Below are 19,009 nucleotides of genomic sequence, written 5' to 3'. Positions count from 1 at the left end.
GCCAGCAAGTGATGCTACTAGAATTGTCAACAGGAAGTCGAGTGCCCGTGGCTCATGCCTGCAACCCTAGCTACTCAGAAGGCTGAGATCAGAAGATTGCTGTTCAAAACCAGACTGGACAGCTAAGTCCATGAAACTCTTACCTCCAATTAACCACCAAAAAGCTGGAAGTAGGGCTGTGGCTCACGTGGTAGATTACTAGCCTTGAGCAAAAAAGCTAAGAGATATTGCCCAGGCTCTGGGTCAAGTCCCCCCCTCCCCCTCTGCCCCCCCCCCACATACAGGCAGTTAACAGGAAGACCTTTGTGCTAAATGCGGGAAAGGTAGATTCTCTCCACCCTGAGTCTTCCTTCTTCCCATATCACTCTTGACCCAGCTTGCTTACCACCCCAGCTCACACCCAAGCTAGGACGTCCCAACTATCTGCACAAGGCTCAGGATACAGGAAGGAAATGAATGAACAGGTTGTCATTCTCTCCATAAGGGAGATTGTCAGTCTAGCAGCCAAGCCTGCGCTGACCTGAGTGGATCTGCCATCACCAAGTGGCCATCCTCACTGCTCCAGCATCTCCACGTGCCACACAAAGCCCAAGAGAAGGCACCAAGGGGAGGGTATACCGTCAGCACTGAGTATTTAGTTATATGCAGATGCTAGCCTTTCCTTGGGTCCCCAGGGGAGGCCTGCCATGCAGCAGACCTTCATCAGAACTTGACAACCTGGTTATAAATATGCAGTGAATGCCACCAGTAGAAGGTAGAAGAAGAAGACAAAGAATCTGTGGAGAATAAAAGAAACCCCAGATGAGCCAGCTTGGCTAACATAGCCCATGTCCTAGACAGGCTGGCTTTTCCCTGTGATCCTACATTAATTCTGTAGGCAGGGAATGGGAGATATTCCAGCACTTGAGTCATTAGTACCTTGGGTATATGTAATGACGGACCCAGGCACATTTGAAGGAGCTTGCTTATCTTCTAAATTGTGCCTAAAATGTAGACTGTAATATTTCTTCCCTCTTTGACTATCTCACAGAATAAAATGAAAGATATGTTCAACTCTAAGAAAAGCACTGAGCCTTAAGGAAGGGAAGGGATGTGTGTGTGTGTGTGTGTGTGTGTGTGTGCGCGCGCGCGCACGCGCGCACACGCACGCGCTTTGATATGATCAATGAACGTTCAGAGTAACTAACCATCCCCCTTTCATCTTAGTTTGGGTTCCACCTCCGCTGACCAAATAACAAATTTGCCAAGTGATGTTAAAGAAGAGGAAGAAAAAAGTCTCCCTGGTCCTGAGAAGAATACTGATGTATCTTCACTTTAGATTATTCCTATCTAACATGAGTCTATTCAATTCTTGACATGAAAGATGAAGAAAATAATTAATTTACTAGGCTAGAAAAGCTATAGTGATTCTGATTCATTGCAGTGTGAGCTAAATGAAAGATTAATATTCCTTCTATTGATGATCAGTGACATGCAAGAGAGAGACAGAGAGATTATGAACTAGACAGGATAGGCGCAGTCCTGTAATCTCAGGACTCAGGAAGCCAAGGAAACAGTGTCATGAGTTTACAGACAGCCTGGGCTATAATAGCAAAATCTTGTGTGTGGTGTGGTATACGCACGTGTGTGTGTGTGTGTGTGTGTGTGTGTGTGTGTGTGTGTGTGTGTGTGTGTGAGGGAGAGAGAGAGAGAGAAAGAAAGAGAGAGAGCCTCCTATCTTATTTTTTTGTTGTAGCTGTTTTCTTTAGACTCCCTACTGCTCTTGTACGATATTAATAAATAAAATGCCATGTCTTGCATCCTCTTAGAGAATGGGTCAGTACCAAAGAGCAGCAGGTGCCTAATGAGCACAGTTTGATAAGGGGGCAGATTAGAAAGTGGAAACAGTTTCTAGAGACTGAAGAAAGATCTAGAATGGCCTTTAAAATCATCATAGCAGCCAGCATTTTTATGTTATTGGATCCTTTCCACTAAACCCCTGTAATAAAAGGGTCCTGATGCTTCTCTCATTTTACAAATGAAACAAGATGTAGCAAGAACCCAGCCAGGGACCAAGTGGTTAAAAGGCGGTTACGTGTTAGCTGAGACTGGTTAAAGTCCTCTCCTTTAACATTGACCTCCGCTATCCTTTACAAATAAACTCTGTCTGGCTTATACACATTTTATTAAAGCTTATCTGATAAGTCACCTTCCAGGACAAGAAAAACACGTCAGAATTTGTATTTCTGATCCCCATTTTTTAAAGAACAAAAGGTTAAATCCTCCCTGACTCAGTACAGCTCACCTGAACCACACTTTTCACCTCTGCTTCCTATTTCCATTGAGATGGGAAAAATAAATGTTCTCAATCCACATTGATAAGCTACACAACTGCAAGCCTGAGTGATGAATTATGTACATTGATTGCAGACAGAACACATTGACCCAGCCTGACCACCTTATGTTAAACTCACAAAGCCACGAACCCCTGAGGAGATGAGCAAGCAGGCAATCATCACTCTCCAGATTACATTTTCAGGTGAATGACCCCCCCCACCGCCCCGTTGCTTTCTCAGGGGTCCTGAGGGTTGAGTTGAAGGCCCCCGCTATGTAATAAGGTCCTGAGTGCTTTCTGTCCTCTAGAACCACACACACTGGACACACTATCCAAGCCAAGCCTCTCTGCTCAACTCAAGAGTAGTGGTCAAAAGAAGCATTAATTCTGAAGCCAGACTGCCTACTATGCATCTCAATTCTGTCTCTCACTTAAGCTTGGACACATTATTTCCTTTTTGTGTTCCTCTGTTGCTTGCTCCCATCCCAGGATCATTGTCAAGGTTGAATGAGCTACTCTATATAAAGCAAATAAAGAAGTAAGCGTTTGGTAAGTGTGAGCTAGCAAATGCTCTGCTGCAAGCTCCTGGAAGACATATGTTTGCACTTGTTGTTTTTATATTTTATTATTATTAATCATTATCTAGAATCATGAGAGCTTGACACATCCAAGACATTCAGTATATATGTAGTTATTTAAATACATTTGATTATGAGTAGGGAGAATAATACATCAAGTTAATATATCAAATAATAAATAATCACCCATTGTGTATACAGCAACACTTCAAACCAGATCCAACATAGGTGCATTTGTACAGAAAGGTCAGCACAGTAGCAATCATCTCTGGGTCTTGGCTTAATTTTTATAGGAGATTTTGGGTTTTGTTTTTCAGAACATTGAATTCTCATTTGCAAATTCATTTTCCAGGGGCTTGCCAATTTCCATTACCTCTTTAAATGTGCAGCTTAAAAGCTTTAGCACTTCTGCACAGAAGAGAGACAGAATCAACAACCCCGGGGAGAAAAGCAGTAATAATAATGAAGTCAAGGCCTGCAGAGGCAAGCTGGGGGCCACAGGCCCAATCTTGCATGCAATGAGCAATCTTCTGCGTGACTGGTTCACTGACTAAAGGGCAGAGCTTCTGACTCCATGTCAACAACCAAGAAGAGTCACTTCAGAACTGTGTCCCTGGGCACAAAGGACCCAAACCTGCACTCACCAGAGGTCATCTGCTGGTTGGGTTGCTGTCTGAACTCAGGGAAAGTGAAGGGCTGGTCTAGCCTCACATTCTAAAGTCACAGGGAACATTTCCACAGCCTGGTACATGAATATCTCAAAATACTTTCTGATTGTTTGTTTCCTTGAAGTCCTTTCATTCCAAATATGTAAAGTTTTGGGAAAATATACGTACCAAGGAAATCTGTTCACACATAAGCAAGAGAGAGGTGATTTGTTGACAGCAATACTGACAACAAACCAAAAGGAAAGTTGTGTCCCAAAGAAACAAAATAATTTTCTGCTTGGCTCCTCTGAAAGTCCTGAAGGAAGAGCTCATGATCTCCAAAACAAAATTAAAAAGGCATGAGTTAGGCACATGCCGGTATATCAATAAAACACACATAACTCAACCTCAGAAGAGCTCAGTCATGGGTAAGGAGGGAGATGAGCAATCTTCATCGAGTCCAGAAATGTGGTGACAAATGTGAATGCTGGAGGCCAGGGGATCAAGAAGGGCACTACTGCGCAAATGGAGGGCCCACCAAGGGTGCCACAGAAGTAAATTTTGACACCACTGAGGATGAAATCAATCAGAATTCCAGAGCAAAGCACTTATCAGAGTGTCACAGGTGGCCCTCTATAAATGTTTAGATGTTGAATGAAAAAAATAAATGAATGGCCTAAGACCCAACTTATCATTACCACTACTACCCTTTGGGTTTCCATAAAGGACCAAAGAGCAACTGATTCATTCATCAGATCGTGGCATCCTGGTATTTAAAACCACTGCAGTTTCTTAAGGTAAGATCCAAAATCAGCCTTTGCCTGATTTGGTACCTGCCTGTCTCCAGCCTAATTGTCTACCAAGTTCCTTTACAAAATGACCTCTTGCCAAATGTGTCCATCTTGCCCAAATCCTCGGGCAGGAGGTTCATGCTTCTTCTTCCCCACACAGAGAATCTTGGCAGTTACACCCCAAATACTCAAATCCCTTTGCTGCACTGTCAGATCTTCTGCTCAGTTTTCGTATGACCCCAGCTCCTTCTCCTTTGAAATTCTCATCCTGAAGTCATTTGTATATATTTATGTGATTTTATGCATGAGGTTTGCCTCTCTCACTAGCTACAGAGATCATTTAGTTTTGAAGCCAGGACATTTTTCTGAGAGATAAATGGGTACTATTAACAATTACTCCCAAACCACAAAAACTGGAATATTAGGTCATGCTAGCTGCAAACTCCAAAAAGAAATACCATAACTGTCTTGGAGGCGTTCACCTTTCTGCTCCAGTACCTGGCACTGGCTGACATAGAGTAGGCAATCAATAAATATAGTGAATGGATAAATGGATACATGAGTGAGGGCTGTGGGTCTTGGCAATGCTACAGCCTTGGAAAACGGTCAAGGACCATGAAAAATTATTCCCACATCTCCTCTCTTAAAGAGAATAACTAGGCAGTTCATGATCTCTAGCCCTGTCCTTAGCTCCAAAATAGCAGCTATGGTCACTATAACATCAATCAAAGGTCCATGCCCAAGACTACAGCCTGGAACACTGTCTCTCATGCAGTTTCCCATACCCAAGGAGCACAGCTGATGGACCAGGTCAGTTCCTCCCAGAGACCAAAACTCCCACACCACAACCTAATGTGTGCAGAAGGCTCCCAATTCAGCAGAGAGAGAGAGAATATGATAGACACTCCATATCAGTGGGGAAGTACTGCCCCTCACAATGGAGCTCTTCCACCAGGCCATCTGAGTGGATTTCTCCTGAGGATTCGGTATACTCTCTATCATCTACTGTGTCCAGCCTGGAGGAGAATCTAAGTGAGCAAGCGTAGGCTCTGGGCTTGGAGAAAGTCAGATTTGATTCTGACTTTGTCACTAGTGAGGGGTGAGGCTGTAAAATGGATCAATAAGAAGGGCTACTTCAGGGCTGGGAATGTGGCTTAGTGGTAGAGTGCTTGCCTAGCATGTATGAAGTCCTGGTTTCAATTCCTCAGTACCACACACACAGAAAAAGCCAGAAGTGGTGCTGTGGCTCAAGTGGTAGAGTGCTAGCCTTGAGCAAAAGAAGCTCAGGGATAGTGTCCAGGCCCTGAGTTCAAGTTCCAGGAGTGCCCCCCCCCAAAAAAGAAGAAGGAAGAGGAGGAGGAGGAGGAGGAGGAGGAGGAGGAGGAGGAGGAGGAGGAGGAGGAGGAGGAGGAGGAAGAGGAGGAGGAGGAGGAGGAAGACTACTTTTCTGGAGAAATAGGAAGAGCCAAAATGAGGCTCAGTAATATATATGCAGTCATTGTTTAATAAATGATGGCAAATTCATCAAGCACATTTTAAAGCCCAAGTACTAGACTAAGTACCTGAGACTCCATTCAGAAAGGATAAAAATTCCACAACCACAAGTCTCTTCAGAGCCTTCCAAACACTCACTAAGGCAACCCTAACCACCCTTCCACTGACCCCCATTAAGATTTAGCTCCACTAAGCACCCATGGCTTGTATCTGTAATCCTAGCTATTTGGGAGGCTGAGATCTGAGGATCATTATTTGAGCCAACCAGGACTGAGTCCATGAGACTCAGATGTCTAATCAGCCAGCAAAAAGCCTGAAGTGGAGCTGTGGCACAAGTGGTAGAGTGTCAGCCCTGAGTGAAAAAGCTAAGGGATAGGATCAAGGCCCTGAAACAAGTCCAGTACTAGTACAGATAAAAGGGGGGGGGGGGGGAGAAAGAAAAACAATTATCTCCTTGAGTAAACAAGAATAGCAAAAGCAGCAATTATCTACCCTTTACCCTGTACCAGCACAGTCCAATTAAATCCATTGTTATAATTAATCTTTTAGCACCCTAAGAATAGGGAAATCCCCTGTCTTAATACACGTCTTAATACCAGCACCAGAATTAAGACTTCCAACATTCCACCATCCTGTCATCTATATTATTGCCTCTGAGCTCTTTTATGTAATAAAGAATCAAAGAATAGGCAATAATTAGCATTGAATTAATCAATAAGTAAGTTCACAAGTCTTGTGACATCACCAGTGTCTGAGATGTACTTTGATATCTCACTCAAAAGCATTTATCTGTTGGGCAGTAATTGGATGATACAGGCCATACACATATGCAAAGATATTATGACATGATCCCTTTCCTCATCTGTGGTATGAGGCTCAATTCAGATAATTTTCTACATTACTGTCTAATGTAACTATGTGCCACTGGTAAAAAAAATGTTCCCAGCATATCTCTTAACACTATGTGCAAACGTAATGATATTCTTACTTTAAACTACTCCACAATTGTTTCTCTCTCCCTATAGTTTATAAAGCCTCAGATTTGGCATCAATTGGTCCAGTATGCTCATCAACACAAATTGGGTAGCATTTTCCAAAACAAAATAAAATTAGGCCATCCATCCAAAAAAATTCCCTTAGTATGAAAGATTGATATAAAACACCACCCTCAGATATTTTTTAGAATATTTTTATTATTAACTTTAAGTAACTGTAACAACAGCATTGTCATTTAACAGAGCAGTTTATGAATACAATATATCTTTTTTTTGGGGGGGGGTCCAGTTGTGGGGCCTGAACTCTGGGCCTGGGCACTGTCCTTCAGCTCTTCAGCTCAAGGCTAGCACTTTACCACTTGTGCCACAGCGCCACTTCCGGCTTTTTTCTTTTTGCTTATGTGGTGCTGAGGAATCGAACCCAGGATCTCAGGCATGCAAGGCAAGCACTCTACCACTGAGCCACCTTCCCAGCCCCGAATACAATATATCTTGATGTATATATAGCACTCCTTTCAACATTCTCACCCTTGGATTTTAATGTGGAAAAGATTCATTTTAATAAAAATTGCAAAAATGGCTATAAAATCATAATTAATCCCAAAGGTGAAGAAATTTGTTCTTCTGTTTAAGAAGCAAGTTATACGCCTAAGACTAATTTAAACAAATATTATTGCTATGAAGATGCTCGCTCATAAGTAGCATTAGCATTTAGAGTTGTTTGAAATAAGTAAATAATAAGCCAACCCAGATTTCTCATTGCTACACAATTCTGGACCGTGGTAGCCATTAAAATGTAATACAATCCCAAAGCCAGAAGGATTGGTGAAAGCTATCTTTTTCATTCCTTTCCTTCTAAACTTTATAACATCCAGAAAAATAAGAATTTCCCTCTAAGTCTCCATCAATGTCATGGCCATCCATTCCTCCCCAGCATTTTAAGGGACAGGATGGTGTCTAGAAGAGAGATCTGCGACCTCAGCCGGTAGCTGGTCCTTATCCCCAAAGAAGAGTCCTTAAAGTGATCATTCAACCGCTTCCCTCTTCATGGGATTTGGCTTTTCTTTTTTTTCAGGCTTCCCAGATTTCTCAACTCTCCTGATTATCCTTCTATGACCCACCTTGGCCTTTCACTACCATAGTCCTTCCCGACAAAGCCCACCCTGCCTCACTTCTTCCAAGTTTCATCTAAAGTCTCATGGACACCAGGCCTTAGCCCTAAACCTGACATAGAAAATGTTCAAAAACAACAAGATTAAGCTGTGCACTGATGGCTCGAGCCTACACAAGAGGCTGAGATCTGAAGATCACAGTTCGAAGCCAACCCAGGCAGGAAAGTCCATGAGATACTTACCTCCAATTAGCCACCAAAAAGCTAGAAGTGGAGCTGTGACTCAAATGGCAGAACACAAACCTTGCTCACAGAAGCTCAGGGGCAGAGCCCAGGCCCTGAGTTCAAGCCCTGCCAGGACCAGCAAAAAAAAAAAGAAAGAAAAAACGAACTTGATGATTATAATCACTCTGAGCCTTATGACTTCATCTCCATTAACCCACAAAAAAAAAAAACTGTCACCAATAGATACATGAAGAAATAGTCAACATCGCTGGCCATAAAGGAAATATGAATCAAAACAACATGGTCCTCAGTTAGAACAATAACAGATGCTGGTGAGGATGTGGCCAAATGGGAATCCTAATACGCTGTTGCTGGGAACGTAAACTTGTTCAACCACACTGGAAAGCAGTGTGGAGGATCCTCAGAAATTAAACCCTATGACCCAGCCATTCCACTGCCAGGCATTTACCCAAAAGATTACAAACCAGGATACAGTAAAAATCACCAGTGCAACCACCATAGCCAAGGTACAGAATCAGCCCAGATGTCCCTCCATGGACAAATGGATCAAGAAAGTTTGGTATATATATATATATATATATATATATATATATATACACAGTAGAATTTTACTCATCTATTAGAAAGAGTGATATTGTACCTATTTTTTTTTAAAAAGGAAAGACCTAAAAAAGTATGTTAAGTGAAGTAAGTCAGACCAGAGAAATAAAGGATGCATGCGTATTTTCCCTTATATGTGGAGGCTAGCTTACAATCTTATAAGTAAATACATTGGGTGGTATATAAGTGTATACAAATGTATTCGTGGAAATATGCTAGATTCAAAGAAGAACTCACAAAATATAATTCATTAGAAAGGCAAAGTCAAAGTTCAACAAAATACAACACCAGAAAGGAAGTACTCAAAGGGGGTAGGGTAGGGTCAAGGGGAAAGAGGCCGGTGAATTAAGGGGAGATGGGAGGGAGAATTCAGACAAGAATCCAATGTATATCCTACAAAATTAAGAAGATGAGGGGGAGTGGACAGGAAAGGGGATAGGTGGAAATGTTGAAAGGGATGACATTGACCAAGATATATTCATAAACTGCTTCATTAAATGGCAACTCCTTTGTACAACCACTTAAAGATAAATTTTTTTTTTAGTGGGGGAAAAACACACAGTTTTCTCAAGCCACCAACAGCTTGTTCATCCACATGAACAAAAAAAAGCTTGGAGCTTTTTTTCTCCTTTATCCTTGTAGACTTGGGACCAGTAATCCCCCCAACACACACACACACACACACACACACACACACACACACACACACACACACACACACACACACACAGAGTCACACACCCCTCATGTCTCAGGTCAAATATCACAACCCCAGAGGGAAGATGTCCCTAAACCACAGTAGCATCACCTGCCCAGGCAGAACTCAGAGCTGCCCTCCCTCCCCACGGGTTGTTGGATGCCGATCTCGATCTCGCAGCACATACCTAGACCCTGCTCACCTGGATCAAAGTCTCCAGCTCCTGGGGACTCACACAGATGTGATCCCGCAGGAATTCGGCCTTCTCCAAGGCAATGGTGTTCTTCTGGCTACTCTCAAAGGGCTTCTCCAGTGCCCGGAAGACGAGGCCACCAGTGACGAGGTAGACCACGACGACCACAAAGATGGCAACCACTGTTTTCCACTTCATGACCGTCTGCAGGCCCCCCTGGGAGGCACCTTCCATTCTGGCTACCACCGTGGCTCTGGAGGAAATGGAGAGGCGAGGAGCAGCCGGATGGTGCCCGTTAGCAGCACTCTTGGGCTGGCACACTGGAGGGACAGCTGCAGGGACGGCCACTGTGGGAGCAAGCGGGGAGGCAGGGGCAGGGGAGAGAGGGGGAAAGACAGTTTATTGACAAATACAATATCCAAAACAAAGCACCAGCTCTCAGATGGGACGATTAAAAAAAAAAAGGTTCACCCAGCCTGCAGTAAGGGAACTTGATCAGTTGCTAGGTGCTTGTTTGTAGTTCTTAAAAACAAATGCCAGCAGTCCTAATTTTAAAGTACAGTGTGCTGATCAGGTTTGAAATGCTGTTTTCCACAAAGGTCCATATTGGAAAGTCATCTCCCTGTTATTTATAATTCATCTCTTTCCCTTAACGCCCTTGGTTAAGCAGTGTGCGGGAAATATGACAGATCACCACGTTTGAAAAACAGGCAGTGTTCAACTTGGAGAAAAATAAACAGGAGAGGGATGCTCAGCTTTTTATCCCTGTACGGGAGAAGAGATGAACATCAACTTGAAAGGCCTATCTTGTCACAAAACAGAGAGAGAGAGAGAGACAGAGACAGAGACAGAGAGAGACACAGAGACACACAGAGAGACAGAGAGAGACAGAGAGAGAGGAGAGAAAGGAGAAAGGATGATTTTGCTGTAAGGGAGCAAAGCTAAAAGTTAGACACAAGAGAGGTTTGGGCATTCAAAAACGATAAGTAGTAAAGACAAAGAAAAAGACAGGTGGCTATAATTAGGGAAGAGAGCAAGAGCGATGTTTTAAGTCTATTAACCTGGTTTCCTGGGGGAGGGGGGAAACAATAGGAATAATAGAAATTCCCAATTGTATTGCTTAATAGGAAATGCATTATCTTGGATGTAACCACTCCTGATCTATTAGTGACAGTATTTTTCTTCTTTTGTCTGCCAGTAAGGAGCCATTAGACAGGAAATTTCCCCTGGTTTTCATAACACCAACAATTCTCTAAGGTCATTGGTTCTCTGTAAAGGTTCTCTGTTCTACCTTAGATATAAATACGTTAAGCTGGTGGCTCTTCCACAATGGCAGGAAGTTCAAGACAGTGTTGGAAACGTAAAGCTCTCGTGCCTTGCAAGGAACTGTTCTGTGGATAGTGGTTACATTCTGATTTTGTTCTTGCTCTGTTATTCTCATTCTCATTATGGCCTCTGCCTTGCTATGGCCTGCCTGTTGTATAAATAAGGAATTAAGAGACGACAAACCTAATTACCTGAGTTGAGCAAGCAAATCCATTCATTCCAGGGGGAGCTAACCTGCTCAGATTCCATTATGCAGGCCAATTGAATCAATGATCAAGTATGTCACTCCTCATTTAGAATACCTGTAAGTGCCGCCGGAGGAAGGCATGGCTCAAAGGTTAAAGTGCCTACCTTGAGTTCAAATCCCATCTTATGAAAATATCAATGATTGACAACATGGAGCTGTCTGGGTGAACCATTAGGAGACTCAAAATATGTAAACATCATGCTCTGCTCCTATGCCCTCAAATCACCCTCTTCTCTTTGGAAATGGGTCTTTTTGTGCATATGACTCTGCCCAGTTTGTATCCAAAGTTACATTTCACCTGGATTTCACATGAGAACAAGATTCTCTGGAGTCTCGGAATACTCTTTAAATTAGCAACAGCTACTGAGTACTGTGTTCTCGCCACCCTCGTCTGAGTTTCCCACTTGCAGGTACTTGTTGGCACTGAGGTGATCCTGGGATAGGCTTTTCTTTAACATTGTCTGTGCTTCCCACTCTCTCTGCCTTTCTGTGCCTCTCCGTCTTCTGTGCCTCTTACTGTCCCCATGGCCGCCGGCCTTACACAAGCTAGCATCACATCTTGTCTGAACCAATCCAAGAGCCTCCTAAGTCATGTCCCTGCTTCACTTCCATTCAGCTCTGACCCATAGATCTTGGGCTAAACACCACTTCTGGAAGTACCTCTTTTCCATACCCCATGGTAGGCAGGATAACAGCCTCTAAAGATGCCCACATCCTAATACCCAAGACCTATGAGTAGGTCACCTTATCGTGTAAGAAAATAGCCTCTGGAGATGTGATTAAACTAAGCATCTCCAGGAGAGGAGATGATCTTATATTATGGGTAGGCCTGGAATAATCACACAAGCGGATGGTAAAGTTAGAATGTAAAGACAGAAGCAGACATGGGAGAAATGTAATCATAAACCAAGGGATATGATTCCTCTAGGTTCGAAGCTGGAAATGTTTCCCCCACCTCCTCCAGCCTCCAAAGGGAACCATCTCTACTCACAATTCAGCTGAGACCGATTTTGAGTAGTTGACTTCTGGAACCACATGATTATAAATTAGCATTGTTTGGGACAGCTTGTTACAGTAGCCTCAGTAAACGAATACACCCTGCACTAGATCAGGTTTCTCTGGCCCAGCACTCCGTTCACCAGTCTGCTGATGGAATCTGATTGTTTCTCCGGCTCACTAGCCTGAAAGCTCCAAGGGCAGCCTCCATGACCACCCTTTGCCCCCTTATCTCCAGCCTATGTACAGAGCCTAGCACACAGGGGCAACCAATCAACAGCTCTGGGACACCTTCACCTCCCTGACAAAAATCCCATCCTCCTCAGCCTCAGCCCAAAGCCACCTCCTCCACAAAGACCTCCTGGGCTCTTCCAGGCATATTCAGCCTGCCTGTCTCCCTCACTACCCTTGAAAACTTCATGGAGTTCCCAGCATAGGACATAGTGTGTGCTATACAATGTCATATTGTTATTGCTACATACCCACATGTTCCTCAGAATGACCACTACTTCAACAAGCAATTATTGAACACTGAATGGACGTAAGGGGCTGGGCCATGATGGGGTTTACTGAAGGAACACACTCTACAGTGCCAGCTAACAAGCCTGAGCAGGGAGGTCAGGTAAAGCCAAGTTTCCTTCACTGAGCTGCATGGCGGATATCTCCAGATCTTCTAGCATCCCTGAGGCTGGGCAGAACTGGACTTGAGAAAGGTCTTTTTAGGCCAGCTCCAGCTGAGTTAGAACAGAGTCCGCCAAAGCCTGAGCTTGCAGTGCACTGGAAGAGAAACCAGGGTTTCTATCCCAAGCTCATTAGTCACTGGGAAACCTTGAAACTGTCACTTGGCCTCTCCATTTGCTATCTGTGATAGGTGATGTGTGAGAGAGAGAGAGAGAAAGAGAGAAAGAGAGACCTTGCTGGGTCCTCAAGAAATGCAAAAATAAGCTGCTCCAGAGAAACAAATGGCCCATGTTTTCTCTTAAATGCAGAAGCTAGATCTAAAATACACTGGGACATGATAAATTGTACAGGTTTCCTGGCAGTCACAGAGTGAGATCAAACGAGGGTAGATACCCTTAGGGGAGAAACACAAAAGCGCAATGCCTCTGCGCATCTGATCATACAAAATAATATTTATTGAAATGAACTCCAAGAAATGGAAACAAGAGGGTTTTTTTCTTTTTTGCTGTTTTTGTTTCCTTTTATTTTTTTCCTTTTATTTATTTATTTATTGCTCATTTATCTGTCTTTGGGAGGGTAAGGAGAGGCACAGAAATGGAGGGACAAATGCATCATTGGTACTCACTGGACACTAGTTTGAAAATGAACTATACAACTTGTGGGTGGGGATGGGAGGGAAATATTGGGAAAGAGTGAAGGAAAAGGTGACATTGTCCATAAAGAAATGTACTTTATCTGACTTATGTAACTGTAACCTCTCTGTATATCATCTTTTTTATAGCAATTAAACAAATGTTTATAAAGATGCTCCACCGAATGAGCATGGTGATCTATTACTTCTAGATGAAACACAGACTTAGGTTCTTGCGGGCCTGTGGTTGATAACAACATTCTCATCAACTGATCAGATGTGTTTCTGCTTAAGGGCCTAGCATTCAAGCCTCACTACAAGATTTACTACACTGTGCATCCAGGACTTGCAGAAGCAGATGCACTGAAAGGGTTAAAGGTGCTTGGATTTTATTAGGGGGAATGCATGGGTGAGAGCAAATGAGAAAGGCTTGGGGGAATTAGGCTGGTCATCAGACACTATGTCAGTATGCATCCACATGCGTGTGTGTGCACGCACACACATACACACACGCATACACACACACACACACACACACACACACACACACACACACTGTGTAGCACTGTATGTGGGAACAGAGATAGATGTGTCTTAGATTATCTACAGAGTAAGGAAAATTCGACAGGTTGCCACAGAGGCAAAGCCAGACACCAGAGGAGTTCAGAGTCTCCTAGAACAATGCCCTCACAGTCCCTGCGCACTTTATTCTTTATTTCTAGCTGAGGGCAGGGCAGGGGAAATGCACCCACCCAGCAAGTTCAGAGACAGATTTTGTTGTAGCAGCTGGGTCTCTGGGTCCATTCTCCTTCCTCCAGTCTGCAAGCACATACACATGACCACCACACAGTCCCTGCTACACAGATCAAGAAACCGAAAGCAGCCAGGTTACAGGACTAAGCTAAGGCACAGTGTCCTCAGAGTAGAGCCGAAGTCAAACATGAAGAATCTGACTGCAAAGTCATTTATTTCTTCTGTAGGCGTTAGAACAGGGCAATAAGAAACAAGGCAATTTCTGAAGGATAGGCCTTTCTAATTAAAAGTGAAAATAGCATTTCTTTCAGGTAAGCATAAAATCATTTCAGTCTGAGATGGACTGCTTCTGTTTCCTAGTGGTGATGGAGTTCTTTCCTATAGAATACATCGATAATGGATGGGCCATACAAAATAATAGCCTAGACTACTTCCTAACTCCAACAAAGGAATATTTGGCAGGAAAATCACTGTAGATAACTGTCAAGAAGGAAATTTCAAAAGATAATATTCTTTCAATTTTTTTAAAAAACCTATTTCCTCATAAATGTTTAGCATATTTCATGTTTGTCTACACGAAGGTAGCTATAGTAGCAAATATGGTAAACAGCTTTTCATGGCTGAACTAATTCTTAGTGGGTTTATATTATGCAGGCTTTCCTTATCCAGGCTTTCTCATAGATTTTTTTTTATTGTAAAGGTGATGTACAGTGGGGTTACAGTTATGTAGGTAAGGAAATGCATACAAGTGTTGTCGAATATTATTACCCCTTCCCTTATTTCCTCCTGCTTATACATTTTGAGGGTTTTGGGGGCTGGAAAGGTGGCTCAGTGGTAGAGCACTTGCCTTGCATGCATGAGGCCCTGGGTTCAATTCCTCAGCACCACATAAGCAGAAAAAAAAAAGCCGGAAGTGGTGCTATGGCTCAAGTGGTAGCGTGCTAGCCTTGAGCTGAAGAGCTGAGGGACAGCGCCCAGGCCCAGAGTTCAGGCCCCACAACCGGACTCCACCCCAAAAAAAGATTAAGATTTTGAGGGTTTTTGTTTTGTTGTTTTTGTTTTGTTGGAACTGGAGTTTGAACTGAAAAAACCTCACATTTATTAGGCAGACACTCTACCATTTGAGCCATGACCCCAACCCATTTTTGCTTTTTTGTTATTTTTCAGATAAGGTCCCCAACTTATTGCCTGGGGCCAGCCTAGACTATGATCCTCCTAACCTCACCTCCTGAGTAGCCAGAATTTACAGCATATACCACCAAATCTGGTTTATTTAGTGAGATGGAGCCTTGCTCATTTTTTTCCATGCTGACCTTAAGCCGTAACCTTCCTAATTTCTGTCTCCCAAATAGCTGGCATTATAGGTGTATACCACTATTTCCATCTAAAATATACTCTCTTTATTTGGCAGAGTCAGTATTGGGAAAAATACAATTTTGTGCCTGCCAATTTTGCCACTTGACTTTATTGTATAAGGCAGCCATTCCTTTTTTTTTCTTTCTTTCAGTGATGAGGTCAAACCCAAGGCCTGTACGTGATAGGCCAGCACTCCAATACTGAGCCACACTCCCAGCCCTGCCCTTAATGTCTTTCTTTAGGGTGAGTGGTACTGAGGATTGAATTCAAGATCATGCACTTTGTAGGCAAACACTCTACCACTTGAGCCACGCCCCCAGCTTCTATAGACTTTACTGAATCATTCATGCATGCATTTAACTACCAAGCATTTGAGTTTCCTTGATACCCTGTTTGCCAACGTGGTATGTCAATGAGCATGACACATCGCTGCCTTTAGAACTGATCAAAGAGTTGGAAAAAAAATCTTAGGGGTAGGGGCTGGGCATGTAGGTGCATACATAATAACCACAGCTAGTCAGGTGGTCAAGGTAGGAGGATCACAGAAAAAAAGGCAAGGAGTTCAATCCCCAGTACATCCAAATGTACATCAAAACATAAAATGCATGCATGTTCCTGTTTTCACAGACCCTCTGAAGAGGGTAATGATCCTCATGTGACCCCACTTTTCAGGTGAGAAAACTAAAGCACTGAAAAGTGACCTTGAAGAATTCTTCACAAACTAGAGGCAGTTAGCATGTTTAGCTTTGTCCTCAGACCCTCAGCACTGGGTACCTCAACTCTTCCACACACTAGGAAAGACATAGCACCCCAAAGGATTGCAGCCACTTCAGCGATGACACAGCCACCCAGCAACCTGGCCTGCCAGGTGACCCAGGCAGAGTACAATGGACAGAGGCAGGCAAACCCCTCCTCTCACCTCCCACCCTCATTAACCACGAAGTCTCTGCTCTGGATTCTCCGGAGCAACCTTCTCAGAGCTTCCCAATAGCTCCAGGACAAAGCCTGTCTGGGGTCCCCAGGCCAAGCAGACTCCAGGCAGGTGGGGAGACACAGTGTTAGGAAGAGGAAAGGACAGGTAAGAAGGAACCAACTCCACCTCTGAGGCTCCAGCCACAACTGCCTTTGGCAGCCAAAGTAGCTGTTAGAGCCGAATGGGCGCCCTCTCTGATCCACACAACCCAGCAGCCAAATCTTGATTTATCCTCTTTCTCTAGGACAGCCTCCTACTTTCTTTTTTCCTGGTGGTTAACTGGAGATAAGAGTCTCATGGACTTTCCTGCCTGGACTTCTGACTTGGACCCATGATCCTCAGATTTCAGTCTCCCGGGTAGCTAGGATTATAAACCTAAGCCACCAGTGCCTGGCTGCCTTTTACTTTTTAAAAAAATTATTATTTTATTGATACATATTAACTATAAGAAGGTGTTTCATAGTGATATTCTCATATGTGCATACTTCAATCAGATTTAGCCCTCTATTACTTTCTTACTGCCCTTTCCCATTTTAAAACAATATGAATGGTTTACATTATTCCCATTTATACACACATATAGTACTTCAAAAATATTCACACCCCTTTCAGTCTCCCCTTTTGCTCTCTCCCTCCTTCCACTTCCGAACACACCCCCATTTTATACTCATGCACAACTCCCCCATCAGAAAGGCAATCACACCGTGTGAGGAAGGCAATAAGGCTCAATCTACAACCATTCCTGACATGTCTCCCGAAGGAAGGTTCTTCCTTTAGTCCAGTAACTGCCCTCTCCCCCAAACCCTCCCAAAAATTTTAGTCTTTCAAAGTGTAAGAGACCTCAGTACTACAAAATGCCCGCTATCCTAGAGATCTTTAAAAAGAGAGAGAGAATAGGAGAGAAAGGGAGGAAGAGGGTCCTATGGACAGGTTGCCCCCTGGTCTCCCCTTGGTAAAATGCTCATCTGTCACCTGAATCATTGAGACAGCCTCTAGTCCCAACCCTTTCAAATCCATCCTGAGCATATGGCAGCCACAGGAGCCCTCTGGTGAAGGAATCACAGGCTCCCTGTGTGTGGGTGTAAGGGCCTCAGCCAGCAGACTGGATCCATAGTAAAGTTCAGACTCCCTGGCTGGTTCCAGGACTCTCTTCCAGGACCTGTGCTGCCACACCCTCACCAACAACCTTTGCTCCAGACAAACCCAGCAGCACCGAGGCCTGCCCAGGCCGAGCCATCCACCCATGCCCATTGTCCCAGAGAACAGTGCTTGGCTTCCAAGTTCCTTTCTCTCCCTCCCCCACCCCGATTCTATTTTTGGCTAGTTTCTCAAATCTCACCTCAGATGTCACCACCTCCACCAAGTCCTCCCTGACTGCCAGTATGATCAGATTGCCTTTTCTTGGTGTCTCAAAGTAGAATGCCTACACTAAATATATATAATATTATATACATTATATGGTAATATAATATATTGTGTATTAGATATTTATGTAGGCACACACACACACGGTGTGTATGATCATTAGTGATCATTGGAAAGATGAAGCTGATTCATTCCCCAAGGTCCCCCCTCAGTTCTAGGCTCTCTTGTTCTCTTCATGAAGGGCTAGAAGTTTCTCATGTATTCATGTACACAAAATGCTTGTTCAGTTAAGAAAATCAAGAAGTCATAAGTCACCCCTGGTGAGTGCCTCTCCTGGGGTCCCTCTGACTACAGCCAAATTAAATAAACTTAGAACTGACAAGTCAAAAACAGAAAACCTTTTCTTGCCCTGCTTCAGGGGCTAGTGACGTCATTCCCAGTGCTAGGAAATAAACGTCTCCCCACCAATCTCTTCTTGTGTTCATATATGGCACAAAGTCAGCGTTCTTCACCAGCAAAAGGGGCCTCAAAAGTGGGACTTGTAGAGTGGGGGAAACGGGAAAGTGGCAGGGTTTCAATAGTCACCCATTCTACCCTCACCGAAAGTTTAAATTCCATCACAGCCCCACCCTTCACAGAAAACTTTAGGAAGTGTTGAGAACCAGAGTCCCTTCTCTGACAGGCTTCCTTCTCTCCCACCTGGAAACACACAGAAGTCGCAGCACCAGCTGGCAGACTGGATACAAGGCAGGACAAGTTGCCCAATGCCTAGTTCTAAACAAGCACGCAATCAACGTGTGCCCTTCTAATCGCTAGGAGGTGAGAGGAGCTCTGTGACCTACACAGACAAATGCAGCAAGTGTACGCATGCCTCCTGGGCAGAGAGAAGGTGATCAGAAAAAGATGAGACCAAAGAGGAGACCAAGAAAGGCTTCAGAGACTAATACAGAGAGGGTCTGCCTAGGGCAAAGGGAGACCAGAAAGAGGCGGCAACATGTACAAAGATACATAGCCA

The 19,009-nt window shown here is 43.7% G+C and overlaps 1 protein-coding gene across 2 annotated transcripts in view; it reads right to left on the bottom strand.

Moving 5' to 3' along the window:
- The window catches only part of Kcnk10 (potassium two pore domain channel subfamily K member 10), a 129,640-nt gene that overhangs the window by 68,750 nt on the left and 41,881 nt on the right, over positions 1 to 19,009 (bottom strand). For both annotated transcript variants that reach the window (XM_070028411.1, XM_070028410.1), the window contains exon 2: positions 9,676 to 10,013. In XM_070028411.1, coding sequence (XP_069884512.1) covers positions 9,676 to 10,013 — 338 coding nt within the window. The remainder of the gene's footprint in view (positions 1 to 9,675; positions 10,014 to 19,009) is intronic.

Source organism: Dipodomys merriami, unplaced genomic scaffold (genome assembly GCF_024711535.1).
Source record: "Dipodomys merriami isolate MVZ:Mamm:240054 unplaced genomic scaffold, mDipMer1.0.p SCAF_1, whole genome shotgun sequence".
Taxonomy (NCBI): Eukaryota; Metazoa; Chordata; class Mammalia; order Rodentia; family Heteromyidae; genus Dipodomys; species Dipodomys merriami.
The sequence above is the reverse complement of the archived record's forward strand: the minus strand, read 5'-3'. Positions and strand labels throughout refer to the sequence as shown.